This window comes from Aulonocara sp. 'chitande type north' Nkhata Bay, linkage group LG19 (genome assembly GCF_057382095.1).
Source record: "Aulonocara sp. 'chitande type north' Nkhata Bay isolate Kocher_YH1m ecotype deep benthic linkage group LG19, A_spYH_male_GT1.1, whole genome shotgun sequence".
Classification (NCBI taxonomy): domain Eukaryota; kingdom Metazoa; phylum Chordata; class Actinopteri; order Cichliformes; family Cichlidae; genus Aulonocara; species Aulonocara sp. 'chitande type north' Nkhata Bay.
The window spans coordinates 31,977,768-31,989,377 of NC_141362.1; the positions used below are offsets into that span (position 1 = coordinate 31,977,768).

The following is an 11,610-nucleotide window of genomic DNA, read 5'->3' on the forward strand; positions in this document are numbered from 1 at the left end:
TGATAATATATGCCTTCAACGGCATATTTAGCCAGCGGATCTGTTTGGATGATGACTGTAAAGATTTCCACTGTGCTAAAAAAAAAAACACACAAGCAAAACATTTTCACATCTGTTTATTTGCCTTCTCCGAGTGGTACAGCTCAGGCTCCTACTGGATGACAGACGGGCAGATTAACTAACATATTTATAGTAGTTTGTTTATTAGAATAACTTATTTTATATATTTATACTGTTAGAGAGATTTTTTGCACATTTGCAGTACAATACAGTATTCAGAAAATACCGTATAAAAACAGTACTTACTAATACCTTTATAGCCATTCATTGGAATTCATGAAAATCTTTTAGATGAGGTTTTCGAAATGTCATGATGTTTTGCACGTCAACACAAATGTATTGCTGTTTGTTAGGTCAGTTACATATTAAGCCTTTCAGTTCGTATCAGAACAGAAATGCAAACCTAACTGGGTAACCTTTGTAATTTGCTTTCATTGCTTGGCGGGCTGCGAAAGTAATTTGTTTATTTCCCTCATGCAACCTTCAGGACACAAGCGTGGCTTTGTGATAGGGAATAAATAGTCAGGATTTGCATTCTGCATTATGCAAGCCAAAAGGTTGCTTTGAGCTTTTTAGTTATGCCTTAAGGTGTCAAAATTAAAAAAGATTACACAGTTATTGTTATCTATGTTCAGTGCGACTGTAAAGGAAAATGACTGGAACGTTATTAGGTATTTCATGTAGCCAAACCTTTTTTTTAGCATTTTGCCTCTGTTGGATACCGATAGTGAAGATAGACAGGAAGAAACACAGCAGGGGGCTACTGCCGCTGCTTTCTGCCCACACGGCACGTGGCCTGTCGCCTGGTCGCCTCTAAGCTAAATCGGTGCCCACTTACAGCCCCATCTTTGACACAAACTGCATTTGTGGTCAGAATGGGCATGGATGTCATGGTAATTGTGGGATATTAATGGTTTCTTTGAACTGTTCTTTTTCTAAAGTGGAATGATGGTACAGCATACATGACTTTCTTTAATTTTCTTTTTTTGCCTGTCCCATTTGGTTCATTAGCCATCAGAATTGTTGTCTGAAAACCAACAAGGATACCCAATGGATTTACTTTGCCAAATGGATCATTGTGGCATTGCCGTACTGGTCCATTTGATTGACCTTTGTTGTTATTATTTATTTTATTTTATTTTATATCTTATTTTATTGAGAAAGGGCACTTAAAAAGAGAAAGAAGAGAAAAATATCTCCTGGATCACCTGTTGAGAGAAAAAGAAGAGAAACAAGCAAAAAAACCATACTAAACACAAAACCATCGCATTAATCTAGCTAAGTGTAAACAGCAGTAAATACTAAATATTCAATGTTGTTGTGCAGCACGCAGGACCGACAGCGCACAATGTGCTTTGAAGTAGCAGCCAAGAAAGGTGCAGTTTTTAAATTTATCTGGGCTAGTGTAGATGTAGCCTTGTGGAGGAGTAAAGGTGAGGCTTTTGAACTTAAGAACACTGTAGAAAATACAAAAAATATTCAAACTTGAGCACCCAATTCTTGTTTCGTAGTCATTAAAGATGTATGTATTGACGAAATTATTATAAACCACAAATTACCATGTCAAGCCCATGAGGAGCGGATATAAAGTAAAGGTTTTAATATGCATCCCTGAGGCACTATCACAATTACAACCATCTATTTCTCATTCAACCTCAATTCAATGCATATAGTCACACACACACACACACACACACACACACACACACACACACACACACACACACACACACTTTATTCCTTTTTTAAAATATATGAATACACGAGTTACTGGGGACAAAATACAGGATAACATTACAGGAGCATCTGTGTTCACGCCTACAGTGTACATTTTGTTCCAGCCCATGACAATAGGTGCCATTCTGCCAGCTGTGGAAACATAAACTTTGAGACGTGGGCCCAGTTTATTTGCAAGTCAAAGCAGGGAAGCAGATATGAAAGGTATATTTGTCAGTAACATGTGATGTCTGTAAGCTGGACGTGAGTTGCTGTGAAATTCGACAATGCAGAACGTATTCTCATTTGGGAAATAGAAGCCGAAAGGTACTTAAACTCTCAGGCTGTGATAAGCTAAGATTCATTTGAAGATTCCCATTTCTCTTTAGGAAAATGTTACCAATGGATGTAAATCATCGCCGGACGCTTGCTGCGAAGCTTCTGTTTTATGGGATATTCCTCAGCAACCACATAAGTGAGGGTGGTAAGTTCAACAAAATGTAGCTTAAAAGATTTCTCAATATCAACTCATAATCAGATTTTTCATGTTGTCAGTTTTCACAGGTCCAAATGGAGATTGCACACCCAAGAATACCCTCTTTATCAGTAATGAAACACTAACTCAACAATATTTTCCATCACGTAAGTTCAAAAATAATGAAGGAAAAAATAATAGTCTTTGAAAGGTTCAAAGAAAACAATAGTACCCTGTGTTTTTAGAAATGATTATTAAATAAATAAGAATACATATAATAAATAATTGTTATATTTTAGAAACTATCTACCGAGAGGTCAACGGACCTAAACTCTGTTTCAACATCCAGCCAAACAATAGCCTTGCAGGTACAGTTATCTAATTTTAGTTTTTTATATTTCGGACTGTTGGTGAAAAAAGTCGTCTTGGGTATTTGCTAAAAGTGTTTGATTGTTTCTGTATTTGTCTTAGATTGTTGTAGCAAAAACAATTTCACCTGTAGCCTTAAAGTAAAAGGAGACGGACCAGGCAAATACATCCTAAATGCAACTGAAGAGATTTTATCTAAGCAAGATATTGTGGTGAGGAAGAAGCCACAGTATGATTATTCGTGTATGCCATCACAGGTCTACAGCAAAAGCAGCCCTGGTAAGCCTCTAAGACATGAGACTTTGCACACAATGGTCATAATTTTCAGTTTATTTGAAAAGGTTTCCAACCAGTGATCTGACGCACTTCTTACTTTGTTGCAGGTTTTCTTTATAACATCAACCGCTGCTTGAATGAAAGTAAATTCACAAACCTTTTCCTCTTAATTTCTACATGAAACAACGTGACAGCAGTGACAGTGCACAAGTTCTAATTTCATACTTTTATGTGTTGAAGGTTCCAAAAGCATTAGAGTGAATGCTGACAATTGTTTAGATAGTGAAACCAATACCAGAGTGGCTTGCAAAGGTATTATGTTGTTTATTTAACAGGATCATTAAAAAAAACAACATTTTAGTAAGTACTGTGATAATAAGAGAGCACGGGGTTGAAAATTTAATTCCTGCTTTTTTCCATGAATGTTTGTATGTGCCTGTGCTATGCAGATGTAACAGAAACACACTACGTTATCTTTGACAATAAAACATGTGTGTTATGTAAGAAACCAGTCTTGAAAAGTCTAGACAAAGAGATTAATTATACCCTGGAGAAAATTCCTACCAGCCCAGACAAAGCAAAGTAAATATCTCAGTTTTCTACAGAACAATAACAGCAAATAAAAATAAATACACGCTTTTGAAATCTGCTCTAAAACATTAACGGTGTGTCTTACAGAGATGCCATGAATGTTCTATCATGCTTGTTTAAAGAGCTGGGTAACGCCAGCACAGCAGCAGTGAAAATGGGCAACATTACAGGACTGATTGCCAAACTGCCCCAGGAAAACCAAACCAACATGAACTTTGTCTTCACAAAAAACTCTGGAGTAAATGTAAGGTGTTTGTGCAACACAATTTTATGACCTTCAATTAATAATATTATTTTGTTCTTCTTTTGTTATTTTTTTTGTTTTACTAATATTTTTAAAAGTCTGTTGAAGAAGAAAACAGCAATTCTTTGACGGGCCCATTTCGTTTAATGAAAATTCCTAAAGAGGCCAGTAAAATGGCGGTGGAGAGAAATGGATCATTTCTTGGGATTCTGCTCTTTCCAGAAATGCATGCGGTAATAGTACAGCTGAACTAATTACTCATGATCTTTATAAAATGTATAAACATATTGACCAAACCTGATCTATTAACAATCTTTTAATCTTAACAGGATGACAGCAGTAAATACTATTTAAACAGTGAGATAGTGGGAATAGAAATGGGGGCAAAAATACAAAACCTTTCACAACCCATCGAGATTCAGTACAGTAATGTGGACAAGGTAAGTGTGATGTCATAACAGAAATAATGATCAATTTAAGTTCAGAGGAAAACTTATTCTGATTTTCATTTTCTATTTTGATAAAGAAAGGAGCGAATGCTTCTTGCATGTCTTGGGATGGAAACAGCACAGATGCAAACGGTAAAAAACCCCAAATAGATCTCTCTATATATATCTAATTTTAATATGAAAACCACAGGAATTAAAGACCTTTGAAGTGTTCACTCACATTTTGCACACACGCTGATTACTGTGATAAAGTCTGTCTTTAACAGTTACTTCTTTGTATTACTGCTGTCCAACAGGGAAATCACTCTGGATCACAGATGGCTGTCAAACAGTGGAGACCAATAACAGCATCACCTGCCAGTGCACACATCTAACCTTTTTTGCCATACTCATGGTAAGACAGCTGTATAGGAAATAAGAAATTATTTTTTTTACAGCACATACTGACACATAACTATTTGAACCTAGTCACCTACACCTGCAAACATTAGCACTTCTGATGTTAATACTCTGACCTACATCACTTCAATCGGTTGTGGACTGTCGCTGTTTTTCTTGATCGTCGGTCTCTTCATGCACGTTCTCGTCAGGTAAGAGATCCGAGGCAGTTTGGATTTTTACCTCAGTAAAGTCCTTTTTCTTACGCACACTAATTTGCTCCACAGAAAGGGGAAAGCAAGCGAAGCAACAAAGATTCTGATGAACCTCTTTGTCGCCATGTTGATCCTGAACTTGTCCTTCTTGACCAATGAGAGCATTTCAAATCTGGGTATCAAAGGTGCATGTGTGACAATAGCAGCAGTTCTGCACTACGGGATGTTGGCCACTTTTACCTGGTTCTTCATGCAGGCTTTACACTTGTACCTCAGTCTACATCGAATCTGCACTGAAGTGAAACATTACATGCTGAAGATTTGCATCACAGGATGGGGTAAGAGACCTGAACCAAAAATGATACTTATGCTCTCATATTATGAATAATAATCACAGGAGAATTTATATTCCTAATCTTCTCTTTAGTCATACCGGCTGTGGTGGTGATCGCTCTTCTTGCCTCCCAGAAATATAATTCTATTAATATTAATACAAATGAGGGGAAAGCAGCAACAATGTAAGTCTGTAAATCTGATAATAGATTTCTTGGATAAAACACAAACATCTTCATCAGAGGATCACGTTGTACTCCCTTTTTCAGGTGCTGGATCTCTGATGCTGGTATCCACCAGGGGGTCAACATTGGTTATTATGCTGTAGTGTTCGTCTTCACTCTGAGTGTATTCATTCTAACTGTAAGGCAAATCGTTCTAATGCCAAAAGCAGGAAAGGCCCAAGACAATAGTTCCATTAAGAGCAACACTTCCACCATTCTGAGCCTGTTCCTCCTTCTTGGCATCACCTGGGCTTTTGCTTTCTTCAGCTACGGACCTTTGCTCATCGCTTCCTACTACATCTTTACCATCCTCAACTCCTTTCAAGGTAAATCTAAAACTGTCACAGTGAGCTGACTTCATTCTTTATTGGATTAAAAGTCCTTAACCTTCTTCTTTATTTGTATAGGTTTCTTCCTGTTCATCTACTATTATAAATCCAGCAAGATTATTGGAGACGGCAAAATCCACACACAAAGTAGCAGCACAGCTACATCAAACACAGCTGTAACGTCTCCTTATGCATAAGGCTTGCTGTTTTACCATATTTTGACACAAGAGGGCAGCATTTTATTTCATATAGTTCCAGCAGGTTGCTCTGTGTAGAAACAACTTGGTCATTCTTCCCATGTGCTCTCCGCTGAATGGCTTTTCTGACATGAAAGCACTAACCCAGATTACCTTCTTTGATGCAAATACTCATGTGGACTAGAGCTCGAGTCAGTACTCTGGAAGTCATTTCAGAGCACGACTCTATGTTTGTTCCCATGCTTTTATATTTTAACAGACAAACTTGTCTTACTCACGCCAAATAATTCATAGAAGGCTGTGATTCAGTCAGAATACGCAACCACAATTGTAAACATGTCAGGATGTTAAGGTGTAAAATGTTAAAGTGGGAAAGTGAAACATGTCAAAGACATAAGGACATTTTCAATTTGATGGCAGTAACACCTCTCAAAAAGTTGGGACAGGGACATGTTGACAACCCGCTTTCAAGTCAAAAAGTCGTCATAAATAAGTCTCCAATAACACCAGAAAAAGTCGCCAGATTTGTCGCTAGTTGCTTTTTAGAAAAAGAGTCGCTAAGGGGGTCTGAAAACTCACTAAATATAGCGACAAAGTCACTAAGTTGGCAACACTGGTGCTACTGCTGTTGCGAGTGTAACTACCGCCCCCGCCCCCTCAGCTCAGGGAGGGGCGCAAACACAAGGCTTTGTTTGCCGTCTCTGCTCAGCGCAAACACAAGGGTGACTTGCAGCATAAAGTGAAAGAGAGGGCAAGAGAAAGAAAAAAAACCCCACGGCTCCCAATAAGGAGCCGGCTCGCATTGTTCACTTCAAAGATACGGCTCTAAGAGCCATTTCGTTCGCGGCCGACCCATCACTACAAGTGATATTCCTAAAACTTTTCCACTCAGGGGCCGAGTCATTCTCTGAGATCTGCTGCTGCATCTTCTCAGAGCGCTGATATTTAGCAACGTCCACTTCTTTATTGAACCTGTACTTGGCCTCTCTGTAGCAGTCCCTGTCTCCGCTTCTGAACGCCTTTCTCTTTTCCAGCCACAGCTTTTTGGGTTTAGGAGTAAAACAGGGTTTGTCATTGTTATAACTCACCCTGGTGCGTGATGGCACAATGCTGTCCTTGCAGAAGTGGATATAGGAGGTGACAGTGTCCATAAACTCATCCAAGCTGTTAGAAACAGCCTTCATTGTGTCCCAGTCTGTAGACTCCAAACACGTGCGAAGCTCCTCCACAGCCTCATTGCTCCACAGTTTTTTAGTCCTCATGACAGGTTTGGAGAGCTTCAGCCTCTGTCTGTACGTAGGGATCAGATGGATCATGACGTGGTCAGAAAGTTCGAGTGCAGTGCAGGGTAACACTGGTCCAGTGTCCTCTCCTCTCTGGTCGGGCATTTAATATACGGTTTATATTTGGGAAGTTCCTGGCTTAGATTGGCTTTGTTAAAGTCCCCAAGAGCCATAATGACAGTGTCCGGGTATGCCTGATCCATGTGCAGTACCTGCTCCTCGAGGGCACACTGAGCTGCATGCAAATCTGCATCTGGCAGAATGTAAACAGTGGCCATAAAGAATGAAGCAAACTCCTGCAGAGATTAAAGCATAGAAGATAGTGCTTGTGTGAATGGTGCATGTTGCATTGAGTGCTTTGAGTACCCCGGGAGAGTAGAAAAATGCTATTTAATAATCTTAGCATTCTCTTGTTGAAATATCCAAGCAATTCCTCGAAAAAGATGTCTGCATGGGAGAACATGTTGATATAAAACCTTTACATACAGTACCTCTCAGGATTGATGGTGCCTTTTCAGATGTAAAAGCTAGGCATTAAATTTATGGTGAGGATCATTATTCTTTATTCACTATTCTGAAATTGTCCCACAATTTGAAGACAACAGCATCCACGGTGGGGAAAGCTCAACTGGCAAACAAGACATGAGCTCAACACTACCTATAGTGATAAGATCCCTGAAGTTATTCGGATGTTGAAACTATTCTTTAAAATGTACCACATTTTATGAGCATATGGATAGGATTATCTCCCTTTTTCTTTCTCTGCACTACATATTTTATTTTGTATATATGTTACTTATTTATTGTGTTTTGCCTGCCTTATTTTAGTATCACAGTGGGACAATTTTGTTGTACCCATATATACAAAGTACAACTGTGCAATGACAATAAAGAGTTAAATATGTTCAGTGTATTTTGACAAACTCCTTTGCTTGTGGTAGATTTTTTTGTCAAGTTAATCATTAGTATTTATTTATAAAATAGCTTTTTTGAAATAAAAATTATAGCAATTCTTTAAAATTTACCATATTTAGGTAAATTAAGGTCTGATTTGTTCAATGACTTTTTACTATGTTAATATATTTTTCATTCAGAAATCTTCTGATTGGCTTTTTTAGTTCTCATTTTTGTGGTTTTATTGTAGTAGTAAATGGAAATGTTGTAATAACTTTTTTTCTATTTGATCAGGACACAATATTTCATACATATAAGTAAAGTATTGTGGGAAAAAATGATGTGTATACACAATAAAGTCTTAAAATAAAAGATTATGCTTTTCTTTAAATTTTGGTTATTAATGATTTCTTCAAACTACTCTTTTTACAGTGTGTAATGATTGTACCGCACATATCTAGAGTGATTTTATAAAATAACTGAAAGTTGCAGCAGTGCACATGGACAAGCCAAATGCATTCTGGAGAAGGGTTTTATGGTCAGACTAGACAAATACTGAGCTATTTGGTCACAATGAAGAGAAGCACATTTAGAGGAGTATAGGGGAGTACCAGCTGTCAAACACGATGATGCATCCTGTAGGATGAGCATCATTCTCTGGCACAGTGCTGTTTGTTATGATGATTTCTGATATGAGGTTCAGTTCTACGGTGATGATCGCAGGGTGTGCACAGGTCAAGTGCCACTATGACCCTCCAGACAATAACGAGGACAGGGGATGACCGTTCAGCTCTTTAATGGCAGATTTAGCGTGGGTGTGGGTATGTGTGTGGTTCTACAAACAGAATGGAAAATAGAACACAAATTACAATCAAATTATAGACAACAATAATCACCATATAACATATTACAGCCACATACTTGTCTTATAGGCCCTAATACTAAGCTGGCGGCTTTTACTTATAGTCTGAACCATATTTGGCAACAAAGAAAATAAGTCAAGTCAAGTCAAGTCAAGTTTATTTATAGAGCACATTTAAAAACAACCAAGGCTGACCAAAGTGCTGTACAGTAAATACAGATAAAAATACAATAGAACACAATTTCGTAAAACACCTCGTTGATCAAATAAAAAATAAATAAACAAATAAATTAAACCTTTCTAAAAGCCAATGAAAAGAGGTGAGTTTTAAGAGCAGTTTTAAAAGTTTCTAGGCTTTTGGAGAATCTGACGTGAGGAGGTAAACTGTTCCACAGTCTGGGTGCAGCCACAGCAAACGCCCCCTCTCCCTTTGTCTTTAATTTATACCTGGGAACATCTAAAAGCATCAGATCGGCTGACCTCAAAGATCTCCTGGGGCGATAAGTACTAAGGAGTTCTGACAGGTAAGAAGGTGCAGTGCCATTTAAAACCTTAAAAGCCAGCAGTAAGATTTTAAAATCAATCCTAAAAGCAACTGGGAGCCAGTGGAGAGAGCAGAGAACCGGAGTGATGTGGTCTCTTTTTTTTTTGAACCGGTCAACAGGCGAGCGGCAGCGTTCTGCACCAGTTGAAGGCGATGTAGACAGGAACGATCTAGGCCAGCATAGAGGGAATTACAGTAGTCCAGCCGTGAAGTAATAAAAGCATGGACCACTCTTTCTAGATCGTTCCTGCAAAGGTAAGACTTGACTTTGGCTAAAATCCGTAAATGATAAAAAGATCCCTTAACTACAGAGCTGATTTGTTTATCAAGTTTAAAAGCATTGTCAAAAATAACTCCAAGACTCTTAATGGAAGAAGTGCAATCGGAGGTTAGGGGTCCCAAAAAGTCAAGAGAGAAGTTGGGATCTTTAGGAAGCCCAAACACAATGACTTCAGTTTTGCTTTCATTAAGGTGTAAGAAGTTAAGAGTCATCCAAGTCTTAATGTCAGACAAGCAGGAGAGTAGCGGCTGCAAAGAAACATTGCAGTTCAACCTCAGAGGGAGGTAGATCTGAATATCATCGGCAAAGATGTGGAAGGACACATTATGTTTACGGAGCACATCGCCCAGAGGGAGCAAGTACAGAATAAACAACAGGGGGCCTAGTATGGACCCCTGAGGTACGCCACAGGTTAAAGGAGCTCTGGGAGATGACAGTTCACCAAGGTGAACAGAAAAACTCCTATTATTCAAATAGGACTGGAAAAACTTTAAGACAGTGCCCTTTAAACCGACACAATGTTGAAGGCGGGCTAGCAGTATGTTGTGATCTACAGTGTCGAAGGCTGCTGTCAGGTCCAAGGTTACTAAGACAGCAGCACAACCAGAGTCAACAGTTAAAAGCAAATCATTAAAAACTCTCAGAAGGGCGGTTTCTGTGCTATGCCGAGCTCTAAAACCAGACTGGAACTTCTCATAGAGATTGTTGTTGTCAAGAAATAGCTGGAGCTGCGTGAGGGCGGCTCGTTCCAGTACTTTGGACAGAAAAGGGAGGTTGGAAATGGGCCTATAGTTAGAGAGTAGGGATGGATCTAGATTAGGCTTTTTAAGGAGAGGTTGAACAACAGCGTGCTTGAAGGGTGTTGGAAAGCAACCAGAACTGAGGCAGGCATTGATCAGGACCAGAAGGAAAGGTCCGACTGAGTCCAGAACCTGCTTCAGAAGCCGAGAGGGGATAGCATCGGTGGAACAGTTGGTAGTCTTAACCTTGCAGACTATTTCATGCAGCTGAGAGAGAGAGATTGGTTCGAACTGATTAAAGGCAGAATGGCACAAAGAAAAAACACAGGGATTGGAAGGTGGAGATGGAATGACAGACTGCAGGGAGGAAATCTTGTTTACAAAGAACTTTAGAAAGTCATTACAGAGGGTGGCAGAAGGTGTGAGGCTGGTGGATATGCAAGGATTAACAATGGAATTTAAAACACGAAACAGAGTCTGAGGTTTATGGACACTACTGCTAACCAGGTTTGATATGTAGGAGGACTTGGCCTCTTTAACGGCTTTCTGATAGGTTAAAAGAGAGTCTCTGAGGATATTAAAAGAAATGTGCAGCTTGTCCTTTTTCCATTTTCTCTCAGCACACCTAAATAATAAACATCTTCCCATCACTTAACTCTTGTGCCCCACTCACTTATGATGCCAACTAAAGAAGGCAAATACACATAACAAATCACCAACTCAAACTGAACTCAGTTTGGCCTAGGCGAACTTAGCTTAGCTTAGCCCGCTTAGCTTAGCGATAATTTAGCTTATAGAAAATGTACAAACAGAGGACGTCCAGAGCAAGAAAACATACAGGCTATCCTTCTTACACAAGAAATATCCTGTAACTCACCAGTCTTATGGACGCACACTCTCACTGAACCCACATAAACTGCTCCCGAGCATAACTTGTGATTCACACTGCCTTCATGAACACCATTTTCCATCCCAGTCAAACATTACTCACAAAACGGCCGCGCCCTCTAGTGGCGAGGCAGAAAGCTGCATCACAGTCCTGCCTTCAGAACACTGTTAGACTGCGCAAAGTGGATAGAATAATGAAGGAGGACTACCTCTAAAGTCTTCAACTTCACCTCAACTCAGCAGCATAAAACTTAAACACAACT

At 39.1% G+C, this 11,610-nt stretch overlaps 1 protein-coding gene across 5 annotated transcripts; it reads left to right on the plus strand.

Moving 5' to 3' along the window:
- The first annotated feature begins 1,881 nt into the window (after positions 1-1,881).
- LOC147307439 (adhesion G protein-coupled receptor G5-like) lies at positions 1,882-8,063 on the plus strand. Of its 5 annotated transcripts, none has more exons than XM_086275086.1 (18): positions 1,882-2,001; positions 2,166-2,251; positions 2,332-2,418; positions 2,551-2,619; positions 2,723-2,899; positions 3,004-3,039; positions 3,137-3,208; positions 3,346-3,478; positions 3,575-3,731; positions 3,830-3,964; positions 4,061-4,171; positions 4,258-4,312; positions 4,477-4,574; positions 4,649-4,770; positions 4,846-5,111; positions 5,201-5,291; positions 5,376-5,656; positions 5,738-8,063. In XM_086275086.1, the coding sequence occupies exons 2-18, from the start codon at positions 2,170-2,172 to the stop codon at positions 5,854-5,856; spliced, it is 2,091 nt and encodes a 696-aa protein (XP_086131212.1). In that variant the 5' UTR covers positions 1,882-2,001; positions 2,166-2,169; the 3' UTR covers positions 5,857-8,063. The 5 variants fall into 5 exon arrangements, with proteins under 5 accessions (XP_086131212.1, XP_086131215.1, XP_086131211.1 ...); XM_086275089.1 differs by having other exon boundaries at positions 1,885-2,001; positions 2,166-2,260; XM_086275084.1 differs by lacking the exon at positions 1,882-2,001 and adding an exon at positions 2,013-2,103 and having other exon boundaries at positions 2,166-2,260.
- Positions 8,064-11,610: the final 3,547 nt, after the last annotated feature.